The 25,176-nt window shown below is 41.1% G+C and overlaps 1 protein-coding gene across 11 annotated transcripts in view; it reads left to right on the top strand.

Moving 5' to 3' along the window:
- Positions 1-25,176, top strand: part of by (focal adhesion protein tensin) — a 99,110-nt gene that overhangs the window by 48,650 nt on the left and 25,284 nt on the right. For 5 of the 11 annotated variants that reach the window (XM_046613872.2, XM_046613874.2, XM_046613873.2 and 2 more), the window contains 7 exons: positions 4,013-4,195; positions 15,941-16,003; positions 19,216-19,425; positions 19,564-19,727; positions 20,078-20,227; positions 20,551-20,848; positions 21,068-21,314. In XM_046613872.2, the coding sequence (XP_046469828.1) occupies positions 4,013-4,195; positions 15,941-16,003; positions 19,216-19,425; positions 19,564-19,727; positions 20,078-20,227; positions 20,551-20,848; positions 21,068-21,314 (1,315 nt within the window). Of the gene's footprint in view, positions 1-1,046; positions 1,800-2,045; positions 3,477-4,012; positions 4,196-9,607; positions 9,780-9,840; positions 10,111-15,414; positions 15,661-15,940; positions 16,004-17,521; positions 17,616-19,215; positions 19,426-19,563; positions 19,728-20,077; positions 20,228-20,550; positions 20,849-21,067; positions 21,315-25,176 lie in introns of those variants that run through there. The other 6 variants (XM_046613875.2, XM_046613876.2, XM_046613879.2 and 3 more) reach the window with 6 other exon arrangements.

Genomic DNA, 25,176 nt, shown 5'->3' with positions numbered 1-25,176 from the left:
GACAAATAATCATCTCTTCGCTCGTTACGAGCATACAAAACGCCAGAGCTAAGTCCAATCCAGCCTTATTCTCACCACTTTTAAAAGTCACACATGCTACTCTTTCATTTACGATTCTAGGACCATTTTAATAATCTTGAAACATCGGCTTTTCATCGTTTCGATTGTGATCATTTTTTTCAAATTCCAAGCCTGCCTCGACAGTATAGTTAAGAGGTAATTAACAGAAGAACAGCAATTTGAATTTCGATTCTGGCAGTTTATCGATGGTCAGCAATTTTTACGACTTCCACGAACAAGCAATCGATATTTGACGAAATTATTCGTACTGCAAACGGAGAATAATGAATGACCGAGTGGCGAATCGACTCAACTCTGTCATGAGCTCAAATTTTTGTGCTACACTAGGTACGTAATACGTACATTGTCGAATATTGAATAGACTGACGATTCACTTGGCAACTAATTGTCAAGCATCATCTCATACTCCAATTTCTCTACAGGTACAAACGATTCAACCGACACGCTGTTTCAGATTCTAGCAATCGCAATGCAAATTTTCCTCCAACGTTTTCAATCAAGAAAATGATTAGTCTGATCTCCGAGGTATGCGACAAATTTTTAGCGTCGGTTAGTAAAGTCAAAAAATTTCTTGGTGGGCCCGAATCGAATTTCATTGCGCATACGGCATTTCCTTCAGAAGCAGCGATTCTGGAATCCGGATCCGAGGAGACCGCCAAAAAACAAACCTCCGATGTCGAAGCGCGCAGGTTGCAGGTCATGTACCTGCCTTACTCGCCGAGCTGCAGAGACGAAATTAGTCGCGCAACGAGCGCGGCTTACGATTAGCTTCGGTTGACACTAAGTTCCCCGGTTTCCAGGTTGCCCGTCGGGGCCCGGTCGGAACGCAGATCCACCTACGAACGTGTGCGTGCAGCGTGCGCTCTCGACTTACTCTCGACTTACTCTCGACTTACTCTCGACTTACTCTCGGCTCTGGAGAACGCCGCTGCTACTTGGTCCCCCAGTAGTCCTCTATGCACGGAGCTCGATCAGTCGCGTAGCGAGCGCACTGTCATTTGATCGGTCCGCGGCGTGGAAGCACGTAGACGACAGTCGGCGGTGCGCGTACCTCGAAAATTCGTTCTTAATCGCCGCGCGATTCCACGGCTGATCATCGACGAATGCACGCCGTCTGCATGGCCGCGTCGATGTCGCTGCGGACGTCGAAATCACGGGGGAAACCGGTTTTATCCTATGACCCATTTGCGGGGGCGGACGTCCGATCGGAATGACCGGTACCGGCCTTTTGTCCGATCCTACTCGCCTCGATCCCACCAGCTTCGTGTTCGACGCTCGTAAATCGCCCCGTTTCGCGAACCTTTCCTATTTTCGCTTCGGTCCTTTTTTTCGATCCTTAATTTTCACGTCGTTAATGGATTTTCGCTGGTACGCGGGTATTTTATATCGTCCGGATACCTTCTTTACGCCAGTTTTGTCTAAACGTGGTTACGGCTGGATTGTCAAGTATAAAAATCGTGTCGGGATGAACGGGTGAATCCGCGCGGAGGCGTTGCGTAATATTCATGAGTGCAACCGCGTCACAGTGAAGACGGTACAAAGGTTGGGAGACGGAAGAGAGAGAGAGAGCGAGAGTTAGAGAGAGAAAGAGAGACATGAAATTCAAGCTTCTTCGTTACGATGTGAAATTTATACGATAAAAGTGTAAAGAAAAACCGTTCGCGATTAGATACGGGGAAATTCCGGCTCGACTCTTTCATCCGGATGTTTATTTATAAGTATTAAAAGTTGAAGACGATTTCTTTTAAAAAAAATTTTAAAAATCCGTATTTACGCAGCTGCTTCTTTTTCCTGAATATCAAACATTCCTTGATCCGTTCGATAAATACGTCGCTGCTGCTGGTGCTGCGTACGAAGTTGGGAGCAGATTTAATCGGGATATTTTACATTCGTGCTTGTGCCAATCTTTTTTATTTCTTATTTATTTTTTTTTTTGTTATCACACTTTCTGCGTATTGTGCTGCAATTTAATATATATATATATATACCAGTGAACGATTCTTCTGGAATATAATTTCTCTATTTTCACCATTCAGCAGTTGGAGTTTCAATTGTTGTGGGCGAGTGAGAAATAGAACTGGGTCACGCTCAATCGTTTATTGATTTATATACCCACGTGCATCGATATGTTCAAGGATTTATGTGCACAGGCTTTTACGTTCATTACAATCTAGAAGTCTGTAAATTAGGACCATCGTTTAAAAGTTAACACTTTTAATTCTATCGCATACAATTTCATGGTGAAAAATTAATCATTCGTCTATGCGATTTGTTTCCTCTGGGGTGAAAAATGAGTGAAAGTAACGAGCAGAAATCCAGGCTTTGGAGATGATATTTCCGAAAAATCTTGTATTCAATATGCTTCTTGTAAATTTGAAGATAACATAATGTGATATAACGAACTTTGGATCACAGAAAAAAAAATGTTTCAAAGATCAAATCGATTCTATAACGAAACGATAAATTTCCTTTACGATAACCTCGTGGATATTTTCTGCAACACTTCACCGCGTGGATATGATAAAGTAATTATAGAATGATAATTCGAGACCGATTCCAACCTAGCCTCCAGCCAACGCCTGACAGCCTCTGCAGCTTCGCGATCATAATTCCCGGACCGATAATCGTGCGACAGTGATTTAAACTCTGCATCATAGAAATTGTGCGCGTGTACGGCAGGGCGGAAAGTCAGTGCATAGACCATAAAATGCGTGGGTGTGCCAGAAGAACCAGTTACGATGGATCGAGGAGGAGTCCTGGAAGCGCAATAATAAGCTAAAAATAAAGGGCGAGTCGAGTCGAGCGTTAGCAAACTGTGAATCTGCAGGGAAATAAAAAATAGAGGGAGATCAGATTATAGGGGGAGGAGAGAAGGAGGGAAAAACGAGGCATCGTGTCGGCAAGGCTATCTGAATATCCGAATGAATAATGAATGAACCCGTGAATATAGCCGCGTATATAACGTAGGGAAATATCGGGCGCCACTGCAGAAGACATCGAGGGCCGACCTTCGTTCGAGCGCCACTAGGTCCTATTAATAGTCGGTTAAAAAGCCGGTAGTCCTGAAGAACGAAGACAACAACAAGTGAGACAGAAAAAGATCACAAGTGCACAAGTTTCACGTGCCGGCGTCGCGACGCCGACGAGTTGAACGACGGTTTATCCTCTCCTAAGACAATTCTATTTTCCCCTCATTCCAGCACGGGCTTTTGTCTTCCTAAGGATTCTTACTCCACAATTATCCAAGCGGACGTTTAATGCTCGTTGTTCGACACGCGTCTGTAGTTAAATTCTTACACGGGCGAGGTATATTTTAACACCGAAATAGAACCGGAGACAATGCAAACATGAGATACAAGTCCCGCGGCAAAGGACACGACGATATTTTCGACGAGGTAATTAATCAGTATACCCTCGATCAATTTTTTACGCTTCTGGCTCTTTGATACGAGCTGTACGTAATACAGAAAACATTATACAGAATTTTATGTCACCGATGTAAAGGCAATATTGCGCTGCGGCAATTTTCGAAGCACGTTCAAGACGAACTTTTAATCTGTTTAAATTCTTCGACGTCTCTCTTACGAGTCCCGATCGATGTTTTCTTTCTCAATTTTTACAAGTTGCTTGAATAATACAAATACGGATAAATTTTTGTCCACACAACAATTGTTGTAATATCAACTGCCCGAGATTACGATATTAAAGTATAAAAATTGGATGTATATAATAATTCCGGCGTGCACGTATCAAGATGACAGATAAAGACGCGGAGATAAGAGGCAAAGAGCGAACCTGTGTATGCGAATGGATTTATCGGACAGATTAATCTCGGCAGCTCGATTTTATTCACTTGCTCTTGTTTTTTTTTTTTTTTTTTTTTTTATAACGATCCGGTTTTCCTCATACTTAATTTCATCTTCGTTTTCAGGGAGCGAGGTTCAGGGATACTGCGCAACAGATTCACAAACAGTGGCAGGCTGATCCTGCCCGAGCTTTTCCCACCGTCGGTAGTCCAGGATCGGATGCACCCACTACAGGCATCAATTCCGCCGAAGGTTCGACCGCTACACCCACGCCGAGTCCGAGCCCGACAAATGGCCAGCAGAATTCGGTGAGAGTACTTTTCCTTTTTCTCTTACCTTACTTCTCGGTCATCTTATTTCCCACTCGCGAACCCCGAAGACTTAAAGTTACACCTACATTTCTTGCCCAACTTGACTGCCGCTGCAGGAAGTAAACGTAGAATTTATGCGTTCAGCTTCTTCTTTCACATCGATATTCATTCCCCTGTCGCACTCGAAATCACACAGTCTGTGTACTCAAATTCTAGACGTAGTGTAACTTGCGTTATTATAATCACAAACTGTACGTATGATACGAGTTGTGCACGCAAGTCATTCAACGGACAGTTACACCTGTGGCGAAAAGTTCAATTCATTCGATACGAAATATTGCGGGTAGAGGTAATGAAAGAAACACGAGATAAGAAACGATTGTAATTAAGATATGTGCAACTCGATACATGTATACATGTATATAACGTTGCGAGTAAAAAGTCTAATTACACTACGCCTCTCGTCCGTACGCGGAGACTCTTTTCAAACTTGGCCGTCTCTCGTACGTAAAATATAATTTAAACTGGGTTGTAAAAGAGGTGAAAATAAATTGAAAACAAAAAACAAACTAAAAACGACGCAATGTACTCGTTAAAACTAAACCGTAAAATTAATTATCTTCATTGATAATTTGCCGCTTACTGAATAATATATGTATAATATACATACGTGGCTGGTGTATAATACCGTATGCTTATTATTGTACATACTTACATATATATACGTATCTCGTGCCGTTACACGTCGTTCCACAGGCAAACTTCAAATATTGCACAGCAGCTGTGGATAATGAAGGTTTTCTTTTTAATTTTTTTATTATTATTATCAAAATTCAAATCGAAACGCTATAAATTATCTCAGCCTGGAGGACGGAATCGTAATATTCTAGATGAAGAGAAAAAATTAAATCAATAAAGTTAATTAATTTATAGGTAGATGATTCTACGATAACGTTCCTCCTGAAGTGACACTCGATTATCGAAGATAAAGGAAAGAAAATTTTTGATTTTCTCGTATAAAAATTTGTCGAATTGTATATGGGTTTTTGATTTATTATTGGAAAGAGGAAGTTTTTACGGGTGGTCTTACGGACGGCGCGAGTTCATAGGCTCACCGAATTTAGCCATGTTTTTTACACCCATGAAAATAAACACCGTTTCTATTTTATGTTAGGTTCTTTTTTTCTTCTCTCTCTTGTACATCCTTTTTTGACAACCCCAACCCTTTACCCGCCCCGCCTGCCAGCATCTCGTTTATAAGACTGCACGCGTACACATATATGTATATACAGGATATATGTATGTACGGGTTGTAGAGCGGCGAGAGATTTCTTTCGGCCCAGACTGTATATCCTCCTCTCCCCCTTATCCTGGCCGAGGAGAGTTTTTATGGACGTCCGCGTCGTAAACATGTTAATCCAGAAATCTCGTCTTCCTTACACAGTCCTGCGCGTCCTGCGGGGGCCTCACTTAAACGCTTGGTATCCTGTACGTGCTCATATGCCGAAATTGGTTGCGAGATGTTCCAGAACCAGACTCATTGCTCAATTGAATTAATTAAAAACGAAGAACCGGCGACGTTTTCCTGGAATTGGAATAGTTTTGCTGGGAAATTTTGCTCGCGATTTTTGAAAAATGACGGTTTCTCATCACATTACGTTCGCTGAGAATCCCGAAATTACTACGTCTTGAAAAATTTTAAATTCCGCGAATGTCGAGGAGATTCTTCACTTCCGCTGTATACCTATGAGGTAATTTTTGTTTGCTAGATTAGAAGAAAATAAGTAAAAATGTGCCTACTAGCCAGAAAAATAAAAATAAATTATTCAAATCGCTTTGGCCAGAGGCGAGTCTGACGCTAGGCCAGAATGCCACACACGTACGAATATCTCAAGTAGCCATTTACCCGTTCAGAATCACGAGTGGCGGGTCGCTCGCTGAGCTCTTTGCCTCTCCCCTGACAAACAAGCGGTCTCAAAAGTGCGTAAACAATTCGTAAAGACGTACCGTGTGTAATGTTTTTCTTTACTTTGATTCATATCTTGAAAATTCTTCAATCTTCTTGTTGTTTCTATTCTCTTATACCCTAACGCCTAATCTACTACAGTTCTCAAGTTTATCTCATATTCATATAAATAAACACAAGTCACTCTTTACCACCTAGAAGAGGATGGTTCGCAAGGACGGCATTACAGAGTTTGACGAAATACGATTTTAGGTAATGAGTTTAATTTTTTTTTTTTATTGAAATCAAAATTCAAATAATTTCTTAAAGACAGTTATTATTAAATCGCATGTTTCTATATCAAAGCAACCGTGAAGCGTTTCGGCTTCCGGATGTCCGCCGCCGAGAAATTCCTTCTTCGCCACTTAAGAAAGGCCTCGAGCCGGGGTGGAGCACGTGCCACTAACATCTGGCACCAGCTCGCTCTTCCGGAGGAGTTGCAGGTCCTTCTGTTCCGTCGTAAGTGCATCCATAACCAGCTACCGATAGTCCGCTGTAAAAGACAGACGAAAGAAAAATGAAAGAGCTTCGCCTTCTCCTCTGTATCGTTGAACAATTCGAAATGAAAAAATCTCGTTTTGCCCGCAGATGTTGTGCGAAAATCTGTCTAACGTTAGACGGACGCGAATTGGTATTCGACATCAATTTTGAAACAACATTCCAACAGACTCGATTTAGATTTGAACAAGCGTGCGTTTCTGCCCAACGTGTGACGACGTCAGAAAAACTCTAGCCAATAAAAACCTTCAGGGATTTACATTGAAATGAAAATATCGAAAAGTAGTGAGTAGAGGTTATCAAACTGTGCCCTGTGGAAGTTTCGGTTAGCGTTAATTCTGGTCAAGTGGATAGGAGAAAAAAAGGAAAGTGTAATATGAATGTTTACCCGTCACGCAGTGACCTGATTGCAAGATTGATACTTGGCGACGGAGTGAAAATTTGGTGGATGAGCACGAAGGAGCGAAAAGGAAACGGGGGGGCTTTCCTTCTGCAGGGCTGAAAGGATATAACATTAAGTTCCGTCCGGGCGTGGAGAGTGCGTAGACTCGACCATCGACCGGCAATTTGTCAATATTTATCTAACTAAAAGTTGACACGCGACGACCCAGATATTTTACCAAGGTAAAAGAAAAAAAGAAGGGAAAGAAGAACCCAAAAAGTTGGAAAGAAATGGACGGTGACTACAACAGAGATTTTTTCCGATCCCGTATTTCTGGATGTTTTAGAGAAACGGGGGGGGGGGAAGGAAAATCGCTTTGGTAGAAGTTGAAAAAAAAAAGACAACAAAAGGAAACCAAAAACTATCGACGTAAATGTATTGATAAAGCTGTCTTTAGATTCCTCATTTTTCACTCTTTCAATTTTCAGAATCATGTGCCTCTGACACATGACGTGAAACCCGTTTCAATCATCTTTGGGTAAGGGAAATTGAAAAGCACGAGTGATAAAGAACCTAGAAGTAATTCGAAAACGTATTATAGAACGCACGTAATTTTCATAGGGTAGTAAAAACTGTTCTGCTACTTTAATTGCCACATGCGTGTCTTGAAAGTTTACAGATCAAAGAATACTAAAATGAAATGTTAGATCAAAACTACAACATAATCATCTGACGACATTTCGACGTCTGGAAGACGAGCTTCTACATGAAAGAAATCGTTAAAAGAGCGGACTTGCCACCGCTGAAACAATTTATTCTCCATCTTGCTGATGTGAGGAAATGATGATAATAACAATAGTGATATCGTCGTGAAAATTGTCGCTGCGAAGTTATACATTACAGTGAAAACAGCAGATGTTTTAAAGCGGTAAGGTTAAACAGTCAGGACTGCAGTTAAGGGTTGGGCTCTTGCACAACGAGGGTGGGGCTTCTGTACAATTTCTCACACAGTTAGCTCGCTGCCCTTCCGGCTCCATAACCTTTACCAAAATCTGGCGAAATTGAACCAGCACTGTACATATTTAACCTGGCTTAATTCTACAGTAAAAATACGTTTTACGTATATACGTACGACGTTGCGCAACCGCAACATCTTCCTTTCCATCTTTCATCTGAAAATCCTCTTACACCACTTATATTAGTTATAAATATTATTTTTCCCTCTCTTTCCTGTTGTCAATTTTTGTTACTATTTGCGCTTTTTCGTCGCCGACTTGTCATCGAGGGATGCATCTCGCGCCGAATCGGGGGAGTTGATGTTTCGTAAACCTTCACCACTGCCTGACGGAAACTAGACAGCCCTACCAGGTCAGACATGTAAATGTAACCTCGGCAGAGCCGTAATCACAACGTATGATTTAGCTACCCCTGCAGCGCATCGCGAACTGTTTTCACTACCTTTTACTTCACAATAAGCGAGACCTCTCGAGTTACATATGCGTGAAAGAAGCAAATTACTATCGCCATCATTACCAGGCAATGCACTTCCGGTTCCGGTTCTAGCTTTTTTCGCTTGACATTTCTTTTTTTGTTTTTTTAATTTTTTTTGGTTTTTTTTTTTAAATTTTCGTTCTTCTACCCATCCTTCACTTATATTTCACATCCCTCTATATTTACTTATATTTAACCCTCCTTTACAATGCAGTCACGTATCCAACAGCAAGGCAAATTACTCCACACGACTAATTGGAAGGGATGCAAGAGGGGCAAAGAAGACGCGAAAGAAAGAGGGCTGGCTTCTCGACCTTTCCACTTAACGTTCAACTCTTAATTATTTTGCCTCCTTGCGTTTGCTTATTACATGTTTTATTTCTATTTTTTTTTATCCCCCTCCCTTTTTCTTTTTCACCTGCTCATTTTAAACGAGGGCGAAGTACCTGAATAATATTCATAACGAACTAATTTTTTTCACGGGCAAGTATAATAATAACGGTCTTTCCACTTGTTAATTTTTCACTTCTTTGCCGTTTAACGACTTGCCTGACCGAAGCAGCGTCGTCGCTCGATAATGTTATATGTGGACTCATAAATCTTGGTAGAATAATAATTTTTTCGTTTTTGGGCTGGAATAAAAAGATAAAGGCAAACAAACCTTGAAATCTGTGCGAGTGACGGTCATGGACAAGTGTTGAATTACAATTGTGCAAATTGAAGGATCCTCCCTTTTTCATTGCACGAATGATATTTCGATCGAAGAAGGACTTTGTATCCTCTAATTATATCACATATACGGTATAATTTCCGATACAATCGATGAATTAACGGATATAATTATACGGGCACGGAGATATAATTTATCGGAGAGGATTAGAGGCGGTTCGCAATAAGTAAAGCTGCCGGCGGGGAACGAGGTGAACTTGGCGCATGCGTGGAGCTGATCTTGGTTGCGTGTGTACGTGGCCACGAATGTCTGTTGAGGATCCTCGACGCCCTGAGCACCGTTTTGAACTCTGCCCCTCTCTGTCAGTCTTTCTGCCACTCTCCTCGTTGCCGGTTATCGCAAGTTGAAAAATGCTGAAACATCGCGACGCCGAAAATCCTACCAGCTATTAAACGGAGCCGGTTGCAAAAAATAGCCTCCCAGCTACCGCGGAATAATGAAAAAATGAAATATTTAACACCGGAGAAGTTATTCGGTACGTGCGAAAGAGTATAACTAGATGTGTATGAGGTAAAATAAATTGTTACTAATTTCAGGGGTGGGGGTAAACGTTGGAAATATTCAATCAGTGTGTGGGATGAACGCGGAGATTAATTATCTCTGAGAAAACCAATGACGACGAACAGAAAAGAATTATTGATCGTTACAGTGAATTGATGAAAGAAATTAAAGGCTACTTTACCATTCTCAATGTTGTGTTCAAATGACTGTATAGCTTAAGTCTGGTTATTGTACATGGGAGAAATAAGATGATGTCAACTGTACAGTGTGACGAAGGATTTTATAATCCATATTGCAGATATTCGGTGAGTCATTGTTTTTGCAAAGCTTCTGTTACATATTCCTATACCCAGGTACATATATATATATATGATAAGTACAAGGTATGTGAACGGTAATAAAATGAAAATCATATCACCGTCAATGTAATTATTTCCGCTTCGCAGTTTTCGTTACGCCACCTTCTCGAGGTGTGTTATTTTATATTTTGGCAAAGTCGCAGAATGCAATATATGTATACATACATAATGCTTCGAAGAAAGGAACTGAATTAAAACAAATTCGAGATGCAATTATAATCCATGACTAATAACTTGTATTTCACTGTCAAGAGCAAAAAACAAATGTTGTCGAGTTTATATTTAAATAAATAAATTTCGATTCTATGCTTCTGTATAATGAAGAATTTGGTTATTGGTCGATGTATAAATTCAAAATTTATTTATTTAAATATCAAGTGAGCAAATAAATTTTTTCTGTTGACCTGTGATGAATTATTATTTCTGAATTGAAGCGATTTGAATGCAAAACTAGACTTCGTTTGATTGTTATTTACAATAAATGTTTGAGAATATAGATCATTTTTCGTAAATCCCGAAATATCGTACTCGTTTCTAGAAAAGCGAATTGCATCTAATAAAACTATTTTTTTCTTTTCCAAGTTACGTGGAAGAAATGAAAATTTGACGTCTAGAACCCAGATTGAAAATCGGTGTAGGCCGGTGTTGTTCGATTTTCGAAATCTGAACGGATTGTATATACAAACGATGTTGAGTCAGGCTCTTTTTTTATCTCCGTCTCGAAATCAAACAGCTGCGCGTATGATGTGCAGTTAGTGTGAGACCGGTGTGTGAAAAAACATTTTACAGATCCTCCGGACAGTTGTTCGGATCATAGGTCATGGTCGGCGATATTCAGCAATCTAGCAAAGACAAACGCCTTGATAAAACTTATTTATACGACATTACTTCATTCACGATCCAAGGCGAGCGGCACTGTTATGAAACTCAAAGATAATCAGCGGAACGTGCATATAAGTATATAATGTACATATAAAATATCGACGAAACGTGTAGAAGCTGTGCCTAAGTATACAGCAAAGTTTTTTTCACCATATAATCTTTCATTTTGTATCCATGAGCCGTCGTAATCTCCCGTACGAGAAACTACGCGTCTTTGACACGTTTCATACGTGAGCTAATCGTCACCCGTCGTACATCACGCTAATTTGAGCCATCTGCAGCAGCAGCGATACAGCACCGCTGTTTTCCGTCAATTATAATGAGTTTTGCGCATCTGTTTATAGCACAATGTTTTTCAATAACAGACGTACAACGCAGCGCTAAATTTTCCTTCGCATTCTTACAGCTGTAGTAAGCCTCGAAAAGATTAGAAGAGAAACTCGTACGTTTCATAAAACGAGCCCAACTTCTAATGCTCCTCATTTTCCGTGCTCCTCATGTTTCTCTCTCTCTCTCTCTCTCTCTCTCTCTCTCTCTCTCTCGCACTCGCTCTGTGAGCACTAGCAATTTATTGGTGCTAATTAAGGAGAGTCGAGAATGAAACTTGAGCCAACACCACGAAGTGAATCGGTCCCTATGCGCGTGTGTATTTGCTCTTCGAAAGGAAATGATCATCTCCTTAAAACCCCATAACGCGCACATTAGGCCCCATCCGAAGCATGCGTCGTACTGTAATTTGCTAGAAGATTTTTATTCTAGTAAAGGACCTGCCCAACCAGTAGATCAGCGAATAGCGTTTTCAATTTTACCCTCTCCTCGTATTATTCGCTTTAATCGTGATCCTCAATTGAGAACGCCACTGCCACGCAGCTTATACGAGACGAGAAAACAACAAGACCAGGGAGCCACGAGGTCAGCGTGTCAAACTGCTTGATTAACACGCGCGCGTATCGTTTAACGCGAGTTTTTAACGCCGCAAGCTCCGGCGAAGCTGGCACGAGATCTCCGGACCACGATCATCGCGGAATTCGCCACGACAAAGCCCCTAATGTCCGTTTCAGACCAACTCGTTCGCGAATATTCGGTGAGCCCCCCCTGCAGCAGAAAGTGGGTCAGGTACGCGCGAGCAGCGACCGAATCGATCATCCAGCCTCGATCTCGGCTCTAGGCTATTTTTGTTCTTTCTATTCCCTTTTCCCTTTTCCCTATCCCATGCACGCACGTTTCGTTACTCATTCCCTGAATTACTGCTCATCGGGCGTAACTTACGATGGGCAGATCGGATCTATGCCGCACGCTTTTCCATGGATCAGCTTTACTTCGCCGCGCGAGCAGGGCGACATTTGTACACCCATGTATTATAATTCGTTTCGGTTGTTTGCGCGGAAAAAACTTGAATCCAACATTGCGCAACTACGTACACACATGACACATTTACACATTTAAGTATGGATGTACAGGTGTAACACGTGCGATAACAACAACCTGACAAGGCCATTTTTCTATCGCACGAAGATTGACACTTGAACGCCAAGTGGATCGAAGCAGGGACGTTTTTTGAAACGATTAATTTTTCTTTACTCGTAATTTCAACTGCTGCTGTTCGCTGCAGTTTCACCTTATCGGACTTTTTGTTTCCACTTGTTTGCGCCAATTGCAGGCAATTGTCGATGTGACGTTTCGTCCATTCGTTCTTTCATTCCGACGCGGTGTTATCCTCTGAGGTACCATCCTCCCTACTCATTCCAACATTAAGACGTCTACGCGACTCTAAATTCTATTATGAGACAGTTCGAATTTATCTTCAGGAGGCACGATAAATTTTCAATCCGTCAATTCACGTTCCGATCCAGTGGTTTGAATTTTGACACGAGTCTTGCTCCTCAGAGGCGGCTCATCGCTCTTGATCAAGTGAACAACAGTGCACGAGTGTGAGGGGTATCTTAGTCGGATTTAAACGCTAGGCGTATTATACCAACATGTACTTACAGCTTAAACCTGAACCTGAACCTGAACCTAAACCCGTACTGGCCGCAGTTGTTGATCCCGCAAGGGCTTTCCATTCTGGAGAGAGGAGGGCCTTCGCTGAGTATACGCAATTGTTTCGAGGGGTACTCGCTGCGCTGCTAAGCCTCCTTCAAATTAAACCCAACTGACTACCATCTACCCTATATTTCTATACCTATATATCCACGGCTTTTCGTTCCAAGATCCCGCGGGATCTTTTTGATTTCCTGTCAACCTTAAATAAGGCTCGCTTAAACCAACACGTCGGAAGGATCTTGGAACAGTGGATATCAAGGGTGGAGAAGCATTATGTATGGACATGTGAAGAAATTTATTTGTTTCTTTCTTAATACATACTCGGAATTAAAAGCCTAAAATTTCAAAAGTATAGGGGACATATCTTCTCAAGCAAAGCAAACATCTGAAAATTATTTCCTATCTCACAATTACTTGCATCGTATATTGATCTGAATATTTTTATACGTGACTAGAAAAGCACGTCAAAGAATAAGTTGTTTAGGATTTTCGATATCATATTTAAATTGTTTCCGATTCTTGAACGTGGAAGTCCCCTGGATCTTTTGTTAACACCAGAATTTCTATACATTATTCACGTGATTATGGAAGGTTTTAAAATATTTAAAATACTTGCAATGTAACTCGGAATGAATTCTGAATACCCCGAAAGCGTTTACGTGATTTCACTTCAAACAATTTAAGATAACACAATTTTTGTTATTTTGCAATGAATACATAAAGTTTTTACCGATACAGTTCCGATACAATAAAAGAAATTTATCCCGAATTTCGGTAAAGCTGTACCTTATTACGCTCTCAAACTTTTCGAAAGTTCATCGCATCGAATCGCACGAGTATATTACCAAAAACTATACTTTTTCGATCGTCGCTACACGAGAAACAAGCATTTCGTTTTACTCGAATTGAGTGCGCGCATTGATCCGCTATGTCCAAGTTTCATATCTTTCCGCATCTCTGTGCACGACAGCAATTCTCAGGACGACACTTTGTCGCGCAAAGGATAAGAAAAAGCGCGCGAATAAGGAGAGGAAAGAAATGCGGACGCGTCCTGCAAATCCTCGAGATAACGTGTCAGTGCGCCAAGGTCACCGGGGTCCGAGCTTTTCCCCGGTAAGCCCCGACTATCCCAACGGATTTCGGTGTGTCAAGGTCGCGCGCGCAGGATCTCCGGGTTCGGCACCTAGGTACGTCAGAGCCGGCGGCGTCTCGACGCAGCATCCGTCCGGGAGATCAGCGCTGTGCCGGTCCTGGGCTTCTCGATCCTCGACGAGCTTGCGTAGCCGGGAAACCTTCGACGCCCCCCGTCGTCATGGCGACTCGCTGTCATCCCGGCACACCCTGCCGCCTCGCTCCCAGTAGACCGCGTACGTCCTTCGCCCCAGGATCCATCCTCTAAACTTGATTTTACATGCCGAGTGGTATCGTGCACACGCCTTGCCTACATCGTATATAACATTTGCACCAGGGCGGATCCCCCGGGATTTTATCGAGCGTTAATTGGATCGTTTTAAACTGTCGCGAAACAAAATTTTGGAAAGAAGATCGGTAGAAATTTTTAATTTCTATTCGGTGCAGGGTTGTTTTGTTATTTATTTATTTATTTATTCGTTCATTTTCTTTACTCAAAATCGATTTAACAAAAAATTTACACGGTACAATCCCTCGTCGCTATATTTCCACCGATTTTTATGGTGCTGCGCGGAAAATAGGCATCGAGCGATATACCCGTGAGAAATATTTTTCAAACCCGAGTTTGTAATCTCTCGTAATTACAGTGTTACGGAGAGATGAAAACGAGGATTTAGTATAAAGATCTGCACTCGTTTGAAGTCACATATGCGTGTATAAATGACTATGAACGAAACTTTTGTCGTGTATCATACGTAGCTGCACGATGGTCGATTTGCGACAGAGAAACGGAGAACAGTATGAACACGCGAGTCAAAACGCTGTGCGCTCGTTCTGCTCTTATCTGATTTCCTAAGTATTATTATCTCAGTTCTTGAATTATATATGTGTACCTTCTACAGTGGTTAAGATATACCGAGATTAAAACTACGAGTGTTACATGATATCGTTGGAGACGAATAGCGCACGTTACACATCTTCCATCACTCTGTATCAGCCACCCAGTTTTATTCGTTAAACAGTTGTGACGTACCCAAACTATTTTTCACGAACAAACGTCTGTGCGGTGGAATCACATAGAAATTAACCGGTCGAATCTCTTTAAGCTGTACGAATATCGCGAGTAATAAAAAAAGAGAAGAATTTTTTTAAACGCAGAACGAAAAATAAAAATGAAGACTTTAGACAAACGCAACGCGAAATAAAATTATGGCCAGCTCCAACAACAGCTCTTTATCACGATCCTGGCTCAGAGCTCGGTGTTGTCGTCACGGTGAGAGACTCGGGCGAAGTTCGAACAATTTAAACGCTTTGAACAACAATAATAACGATGAAAATGGAGACGACGGCGATCTGATCGTTTTACCCGGGGAAACTCAGACCCTGCTGCATAGGATAGCCTTCACCATTTGGCACACTGCTTTGCACATCGAGCGAGAGGTGTGAAATATTTTACCGCCACACACAGTTTTCCCACTTTAAATCCTGAATTATCACGACTAATTGCAAGAATGTTGATCCATAATTATAATCTTCATACCTGTTATTGATTTGATTCTATGCGTCGATTGATTTGATACATCTTTCACTCGTTCAGAAATAGTATCACGTACTTATTTTCTGTTCCGAGTGTACACGATTTCAAAAGTCCCACCTATAAAGCATTTGTAAGATATTTTGAAAAGTAATTAACACCACATTTTCACTATTTGTGTTACAGCACAACAGCAACTATGAAGCCCCGTCGAAGAATACCACCAACACGATTTCTCGGTCGAAACAGGTAAGAATTTTCTGTTAAATTACCCAATTTATTATTCATCACTCTTCATTTCTACCTTTTCTCGAGTTTAATATTTTAACAGTGCATTTCTCTTGAATGGCAATCAATTTATTATCGGCTTGAATACGTGTATACGCGACTGTTAACTGCAATTGATGAGGAGAATAGTTTTCATCGTGTAACGTATCTTCGACCTTTTCTTCTTCTAGTTTCAATTAATATCAAACGTGAGCAATTGTAAGTTTATCAGATATAATTGAGTTAAGAATTGCTCGTTAGCCTTTCGCACGAGTGCAATGTATGAACATCCGGCAAATAATTAACGAGTAGTCGTATGTCAGGAAAAGGCCAGGGCTCAAGTGCCCTTGGGAAAGAAGAAATTGAAAAAGGCGTCGATCAATTTCGAATGACTCGTATGCGATCTCGGAATGCCAAAGTTCAAGCGTTTTTCTTCACTGTAATTTCATTTCAATATAAGAACACTTTTTGTTCACTACAGCAATTGCTTTTGCTGTTTAAACATTTTTCCGAACGTTCGCGAACGTACTTTAAGAGCTAACGTGAGAGGTGTTCATTTCCTTTCAAACGTTCAGTACACAAATAAATGCAAATGAAAATTGCACGTAACCACAAAACGACGGCAGCAAATTGAAAATTTTAGTGCCATATTTCAACCGGCAAAAACTCATTACACGTTTCTAAATATAATTCGTTGGGGTTGAAACGTGCCTATAAGTTATAGCCGTGCGTGGTCTGCAGCCGACGAGTATCTTGTGGTTTTACCTCCGGGTCCGAATTACCGATTGATGTCACGTTTGAGCGGTTGGAAAGAAGAGGAATAACAGAAAAAAGAAACAAAAACAAAAAAAGAAGAACCGGCTTTCGGTCACTGCAATATCAATTCCAAGTTGTTCAGGCTGCGCCACGCACCATTATTAAAGTTAATTTTTGTCAGGATGGGAAAAAGAAAGATTGATGAAAAGGAACAAAAAAAAATTAATAAATAAATAATCAAATAAGCACAAAAAAATCTGCAGTCATTACTCGTAGCTACTAAATTAGACGGAAATTTTTTACTAACTGCGGGAATCGGAGAGGCGATAAAACGGGGTTTACTATGACCGACGCGATTACCGGAATCGGTAATGCAGAACGATAGGCAACCCAAGACGCAGCTACGTCCGCGTGTAGCGACCATGGCCGAATCCGGCGGGAGTTTTCGTAACGATTCAAGTCACATTTAAGCTGATGTACCGAGCAGTTTGGACGTCGCCGAGCGTGAATGTCGTAGAAATTACGCATCTGCCTACATACCGACATGCATTTGTTGCGCAACGTTGATTATATCTAGGCTTACGTACGTACGCGTATAATAACGTCCTTGCTCCAAACGAGGAAGAAGCTATCAAACCTATACACGCGCGTATAATACATTCCGCGATGCCTCGGCAAGTATCGCGAAACACGCGAGATTAACGCAGTACGAGTTGAGCCGCGAAGAAACATCATCTTCCCAATAAATGTGTATTAGCGTGCAAGAAGTTTACCGCGTGCGATGCCCGAGGCAAAATTTCTTGTTAAAATATTCTACAGGCCCGTTTACACGGCGAGGGTAAGCCGCGCGTTTAGTTTATGCATCGTTTTTTCACGCTTTTTCCATTCCTTGACTTTTCTGCGATTTTTGTTTGATTTTTTTTTTTATTTTATTCTACTTTTTTATTTTATCTGTACAGCTTACACCGCACGAAGGATACGTACGTACGAATAATAATTCGTGTCGATAATTTGAGGCGAGAGAATCGTGGCTATTCATTTTTACAATTCGTCGATTATAGCGCAGCTGCAGCTGATGCTGCTGCAGCATACGAAGGAAGGCAGTTTGGATAATCGTTGGCAATTAAAATCGTGCCTTCTCATCCCTCTTGAGCGGCAATAATGAGCCTTTTGATATCCGAACAATAAAAAGTTGACGGTTCAATTACTGCAGTTAATTAAGGAAGCCGGTCAACGTGTGTACCTACATTCCTATATCTGTGTGGATGTATACGGCCCACACCGCGGGGGGAATGAAAAACTTCGTTCAACTTGTGTGATTGGGTTCCGGTACGAGATGAACAGAAACAACGAAATACATCGTGACTATAGATACATGTCTGTGTCCGTACGCATTCGTATGTATTATACGCCGATGGTCGAATAATATCGGACCATGTAGGGCGTGATTAGGGGAAAAATAATCGCACCTATTATATTTACAAAAGAAAATAGCTACTGCCCACTATTTATTAATACAAACACAGATTAGCGCGCATACGAACAAAAAAGTACGGCTATTACCTCGGCAAAATAACAATAGCCTTCACTTTTCTTTACACGTAAGCGGTGACAATCAAACAGTTACAATGTGTTAGGATTTTCTCACGAAGTCAAGCGTGAAGTTATAACAGTCGGCTGATCCTTTCCGGTATTTTTCCACTTATGTTTTTTCTCTCATTTGCGTTGAAGCATCGTGTCCATCGTGTTGCAGAGATTGCACATCTAAATCGGTATCGGGCATCAGGGAAAACACGTCATATCGACGTTATTTGCAACATGTATACAATATTATGCAGAGAAGTCCAGGGAATATAAAGAAACGTTGAGCATATAGAACCCATTTAGACAAATTTATACACGGGGCAAAAAAAACCGTTCTATAGAGTACGAAATTTGTTTCGACAATTGAAAACGTATTCCACAGCAGCGCTCAAACGTATTTTGACAAATATAGTAATTGGGTTAATTGCAAATATTAATATTAAATTAAAAAATCAATAATATTTTTTATTGAAAGAAATTCGATGTTCTACATAATTGTAGAAAATTAAATCTCATTCGTTGGAAAATGAAGTTGAAATAAAGAAAAAAATAAACAAATTAAAGAAAAACGATGGATCCAAATGATAACAAATTTTATACTATCGAAATATTTTTGAGCACTGCTGTATATAATGAATCGAAACCGGCTATATCACAAAAATGTCATTATATTTTTTTATCCAACCGCATAGATAAAGAATTGAAAATCCGAGTAATATTACACTTGGTCTCAACTAACCGAGTGTTCACTATTTTTCTTTTTATATATATTATTAAAATTTAAAGGGAATAACATGGTCTGTCAATGTGCTAAAAGTCCTTGTCGAACCCATGGAAAAATGTTTGTTATCCAGGTGACGACGACGATGACGAGGCCGCGGACGCCTGGCGTCGGAGCTGACGCAGTGTCAATCGGAGGGAACGGAAACAGCCGAGTGAGCGAAGTGATGGAGCTGAGCTACGTCACCGAAAGGATAATTGCCTTGTGGTACAAGGAAGACGCCCGAGGGATCCTGGACCACGCGACGACCCTTCTGCGAGGAAAACACGGGGACAATTACGTGGTAAAAAACGAAAACAAGAAAATAAAAAAAAAAAAAAAAATTGACGGACCAAATGAAATTGGGGAAAAAAAGAAAGAGGCCAATTACCGTAAGATAATTACTATCGGTAATTCGATCGTTGCCTTCGCCCTTTTCCAGATCTTCAATCTTTCCTCACCCGGACGAACCAACGAGCCAAATACGCGGGAGTCAGGATGGCCGCAAAACTTAGCACCGAGTTTAGAGCGACTCTGCGCTCTTTGCAAGGAGCTCGATTCTTGGCTAAACGCCGCGCCTAACAGAGTCGCGGTTTTGCATGCTAGGTGAGTTACTTTTTTGACGAACTGCGAAAGTATTCTTGTCAGCATTTGCTATGATCGTCGTAGAAGTGTTCATATTTGAATACCGAAACTTAGATCTCGAGATTAAAACAAATGTTTCAGAAAATATGTGTGTAATTGGAAAACGAATTCAAGTTTATGAAAATAAAGCGCCAGACTTTAATTTTGACTATTTCCAATCACCCGCATATCGCTTCTAATTTTACGATTCAAAATTTGAATACGGAAAAATTGCTTCTCGAAAAGTCCCTGGATACCGATTATCATATGAAAATGGATGAATTTGCATAAAACAAAATTGGAGTCAATCCATTTTCTTTCCATCGTCTTAGGGGCGGCAAGGAACGTCTCGGCGTCGCGGTTTCAGCATACATGAATTACAGCAGTATTTGCGGTAGCAGAGATCAGGCATTAGACAGATTCGCAATGAGGAGGTTCCTCGACGACAAAATCGGGCCGCTCCACGTTCCCTCGCATCGCAGGTAAGCGAAAAGAGGATGAATGAAGAATTGGCAGAAAAAGTTGACAAGATCAATCGATTAACAAACCCTTCCTCTTTTCCTAAATTGAGTCTTGTCGTAGAATGAATCAAATTTTTGTACCCGTATAAAACATGTGAACAAAATAATCATTTTTTCCAATTAGCAATCGAATATCGCTGATTCTAAAACATACAGACTTGGTTGCAGTTCTTGCAGTTTGCAACCTGCCGTATAAATGCATAGACAAAAATGCTTCGATTTTTGTTTTCTCTCTCGAAGAAAAAAAAAAAAAACAAAAATCGTTTCACCCCGAATATGCGCAGGTACGTCGAGTACTTCAGCGGTCTTTTATCCGGCTCGCTGAGAATCAGCCCGTCTCCACTTTACCTTACACACCTGACGGTTCTGGGCGTACCGCAATTCGAGCCGACGGGATGTCGCGCCTTCTTGAAAGTCTACGAAGGTCTGACCCCGGTCTACACCTCCGACCTTTACTCGGTGACAAACGCCCGAGAGTTCACGGTTAATCTTGGAGGCCTCAGACTCCGCGGTGACATACTGATAAAGTGCTATCATCGCGTTTACTCGAAACAAAGCCGAGAGGCGATGTTCTCGCTGCAGGTGAGGACAAGCTTTAAGATTGAAAAAAATTTTACCTTGTCAGTTTCACACCAAATTTTACACCTCACGGTCTTTGCAGTCGATCTAGAACTCCAAACCTCATATTTTTCTCTGTACAATTTAGGTTGTCGAATTTCGCTAGTACCTTCGGGTTGTATTTTTTTTTTTTTCTTTTCTTTTCTTATTCCTTTTATTTAATCCTTCCCCCGTAATTTTCAGTTCCACACCTGCGTTATCACCGAGAACGTGGTTTCGTTCCCTCGGTCGGAACTCGACATCGCCTGTGAGGATCCCAGATGTCCGGCCGACAGCGTCGTCACCCTCTACTTCGCAAGCGACGCCCGCCGTCAGGATGGCGTCGCTGGTCCTGTTCCAGCACCCACCCCCGCGGTGCCTCATGCCTCGGCTCACCACGACCCCATTTTGCACTGGGACAGCTACACGAATCTGGAAATCAGCGACGACGGTGAGTTTGATTCAAATTAGAGAGAAGAAATTCGGGTTTTGCTCTTTATCGTGAGGACTCCGATCGAGATTTTCCATTTTTCCAAACCGGCAGGTTTTGTTTAATATCACCCTGTTCGTCTGGAGAGATTTCGATTACAATTGATCAGGAAATAATTGATCGATTCAACGGATTGTTCTCACGCTTATAATTCTAGTCGATTAAATTTTTTTTCCTTTTTTCTTTTCTTTCTATCCCAATTAACGAAATATTTTACGTTTTTGCAAGGCAAACGAACAAATTGATTCGAAGCCGGTTGAAACAAATTCATGGAAAAAGATCTGTAGACTTTTTTTTTGGATTACAAACAATTGAAACTTATCGAGGATTGAGGTCAAGATCAAACGTTTTTGTATGCAACAAGTCAAAATTCTTTTAAGGTTGATTATAAGCACGCATGTAGCTTTGCTACCGCGTTGAAAAAAATTGGCAAAAAGTGTTTCGCAGCAGCGATATTTTTACCACTCAAAAAGCAATTAGTGCCATTTCGTTTGATTTCATTTAACTCGGTACCATTCCGGTTGCTCACTCGGTTAATCCCCACTTTTCTCTCTTTCTCTCTCTCCCTCTGACGCACGCCGATAAATCCTTGACTTAAATTGATGTACAGTGTACACCTTAGTTACACATAAATCGATATGTATATGGATAATCGTTACGTCTCGGTACAATACAAAAAAATCTATACGACCATGATAATTTCCTATAGCCTTATTCTTTCCGACGTGTTAGGTACAAAAATATATACTACGATTCTTGATCTATATATAAAATATGATAACCATGGGCGTGGTATAAATTTTTAATTTTATGATCGCCGTTATTCCTGAAAGCGTCCTATTCAGGATGTTCGAAATTAGTCGAATTTCGGAGCAATATCTACTGCTTCGATAAGCTTTTGTAAAATCACGCGTTTCATGGTCCGTATAATAATTCACGTTCGCAATTTTTTGTGCTACGTCATAGGTGATTTGTAGTTGAAAAGTTGAATTTTCGATGCTTTTTTCTCATCAATCTCGAATTCGAAAGGCTTAAAACAAATGTTACCGCGTACGATTTTTCTTTCCATTCCTTTGTTGATCAGCAAAATTCAATGTGTAAAAAACAATGGGGGTCTGAAAAGCTTGCTTTCCCACGGAATTCGATCGTTCTTTTTTATGCTCTCTTTGACCGCGTTGGGCTCTCTATTTTCAAAGGTAACATAAAAGTTTGTAGCAACTTCTCATGCCCTCTGTATATCTCTTGACTCTAAAATGTAACACATCCCCATCCACCGAATTACCGCACTCTACGTGCCGCCGCCACGCCCCCGCAGTCGGTCCCCGGATGGTAAACAGGACGGTGAGTCGGTCTGAACAAACAAATGGATTTAAAAATGGTAAACAGCTGAGTGAGTGATCTATAGGGCAACACGTATCCTGCAGTGCCGAAATCGAAAACTCAAGCTCAAGCTCGAGACGGCGATGAAGCCGCGCGAGAAATTTACCAGAAACGGATATCTTACACGTACTCGCTCGCAGCTTAGGATAACAGAAACAAAAGAGAGGAAATCAAGCCTCTCGAAATAGGCATCTATAAATACCATCGTATAAGATTTTTCAAATTCCTTTTTCGACCGGATTAACTTCTGTATACCTGAGCTTAGAATAGTTTAGGAGACGGATTGATGAGGAAAATGGAAATGTTGTTTTAATTAATCGAGGAATACCGGAAAAGTTTATTCGAAATTTATGAAATTGATAAAATCTGAAGAAATTACATCTTAGATTTATTCTTGCGCCGAATAACGTTAGCGTATTATCAATTTAATTTCCAACATCGCGAAAAATTGAAGAATTAACAGAGATAAATTTTCAGGCTCTGAGATAAGAAAGCAAATATTTTTTTCCCGTTTTTTTCCCCTAACATGATTTAACAATATTTTGCTTATACGGACATAATAAAATAAATTTCACAGCTAATATTCGAAAAGACGAGTTAGGCCGTTTCAATGTCGTATGTTTGAATTTCAATTAATCCATTAATTAATAAGAGAGAAGATCCCTCACCAAGGGTTCGAAAATTGAACCATTATCCGAAACTGGCTTGGCGACTCGCGGGAACGTCGGTAAAAAAGAAAAAAACGCGTCGGGATTGATAAAAAAATCTGAAAATCATGGCGTTGATCGATAATTGAATGGACTTTAATCAGAGAAGATAAGTGGACGAGATTTCGCCGGTGAATTGTTTGCACGCAAATCACTGTCGCGTGTTTTATCGTACTACAAAACGTCGGTTAGGTGTGTTCGAGGCCTTGCAATTTCCGATATCGATGTCGAGATCGCACTCGTCCGACGACCTTGAGCTTATGGCTGCCACAGGTTCGGGATTGAATCACGCTTCTAACAATACTCACAGCTTAAGTTTACCCTAGCGGCCTCTTATACCTACATACCTACGGGAGCTTTGCCAACTCCGCAGAGTCTGACTCAACCCTTCCGTTCTGCATCGGTCGCAAATAAATGACCGTTTACCTTTCTGCACTCCGATACATCATATTCGTCGGGTTTCAAGCTCTACCGGTCAACAAGGTCCGGAAAGAAGATTAAAAAAAAATAGGAAAAAAAACACCGTTCGGAACTCAAGCCATCGTCGGTTCATTTTCACTTCTACGACAGTTTTCGACGAACCCGTATACGTACTGCGTATTCGGTATTGTTTCTGATTATACTAGTATAAAGAAAAAAATGAATAAATTATGCCTGCTCACTGGACAAAGTTATTACGTTGGTTAAAATTCCGATTCTGTAAGCGAGCTGGATTCACTCGCGAGCGTGTAATCTCGGGTTTGATAGTCTTCATTACCGAGGAACTGTGGCGAATTGTTTCGTAAATTAGGATTCATTGAGTCGACGTTCATATGATAATACCGTGGGCAGTCAGCTGTAACAGATTTAATATTCACGGTAGAACAAACGGTGCTTTATAAAAATTACCACCCATTACGTCAACCGTTTTATGACCGTTCCAAATACCCACATTTATGATTTGTACACACACCCGTGCCCTCCGTTGCACCGTAACGGAATTCCAATTTCTCGGAGGATCGGCGTCAGTGTCAAATTCGAGAAATTGAAAAGCAGTACATAGGTTGTAATTATTCCTTATAGACTTGTAGAAAAGTAAAGCCATTTAGTTACCCTTTAAAGGAACTGCCGACAATTCTTTGTTCCGACAAAAAGATTTTTTACCTACAAATACCATGAATGTTGAAATCTCTGCTCCCAAAGAAATTTACAGAACATTCTTATCACTCGGCCGGCTGCCTAATCCTAATCGCTGATATTGAATCAGCTAATTAGTGCGTTTTAACGAAGTTGATCCTCAGTGACGGTACCACAATCGACGAGAAATACTCTTTCCGGAGAACATTGGTGCAGTTCCGTGGATGAGTTCTTTTCTCTCACGAACGGTTGTTGCGAATTGCTCCCTTTTCGACACGGGAAAGAATTTCGAAAAAGAGTAATTCTGTCACGTATTTTGACATGGTGGAAAAATTGTACGTGAATCGAGGTGCGCATAGACGGCGATGGTAGGGCGATGTTCCTTTCGAACGAGGAGTGGGGCAGAACTGTGAGGTTATTCCTGGCGAGGTTTGCTTCAAGCGCGTCCCCCGACACGGGCCTTCCTGCTATCCAACAGCATCACCTCAGTACGATCCGCGATCCGTTCGCAGACGCTTTGCTCGACATATTTGCCCAACGAGTTTTCAGTTACTTGGTCATTTTACCGCTGCGCTCGATCGCGAACTACATTATCGTCGAGGGTGATGAATTTTTAGCCA

The sequence above is a fragment of the Neodiprion pinetum genome, chromosome 2, assembly GCF_021155775.2.
Source record: "Neodiprion pinetum isolate iyNeoPine1 chromosome 2, iyNeoPine1.2, whole genome shotgun sequence".
Taxonomy (NCBI): Eukaryota; Metazoa; Arthropoda; class Insecta; order Hymenoptera; family Diprionidae; genus Neodiprion; species Neodiprion pinetum.
Note: the sequence above shows the minus strand (reverse complement) of the source record. Positions and strands in the feature narration are given on the sequence as shown.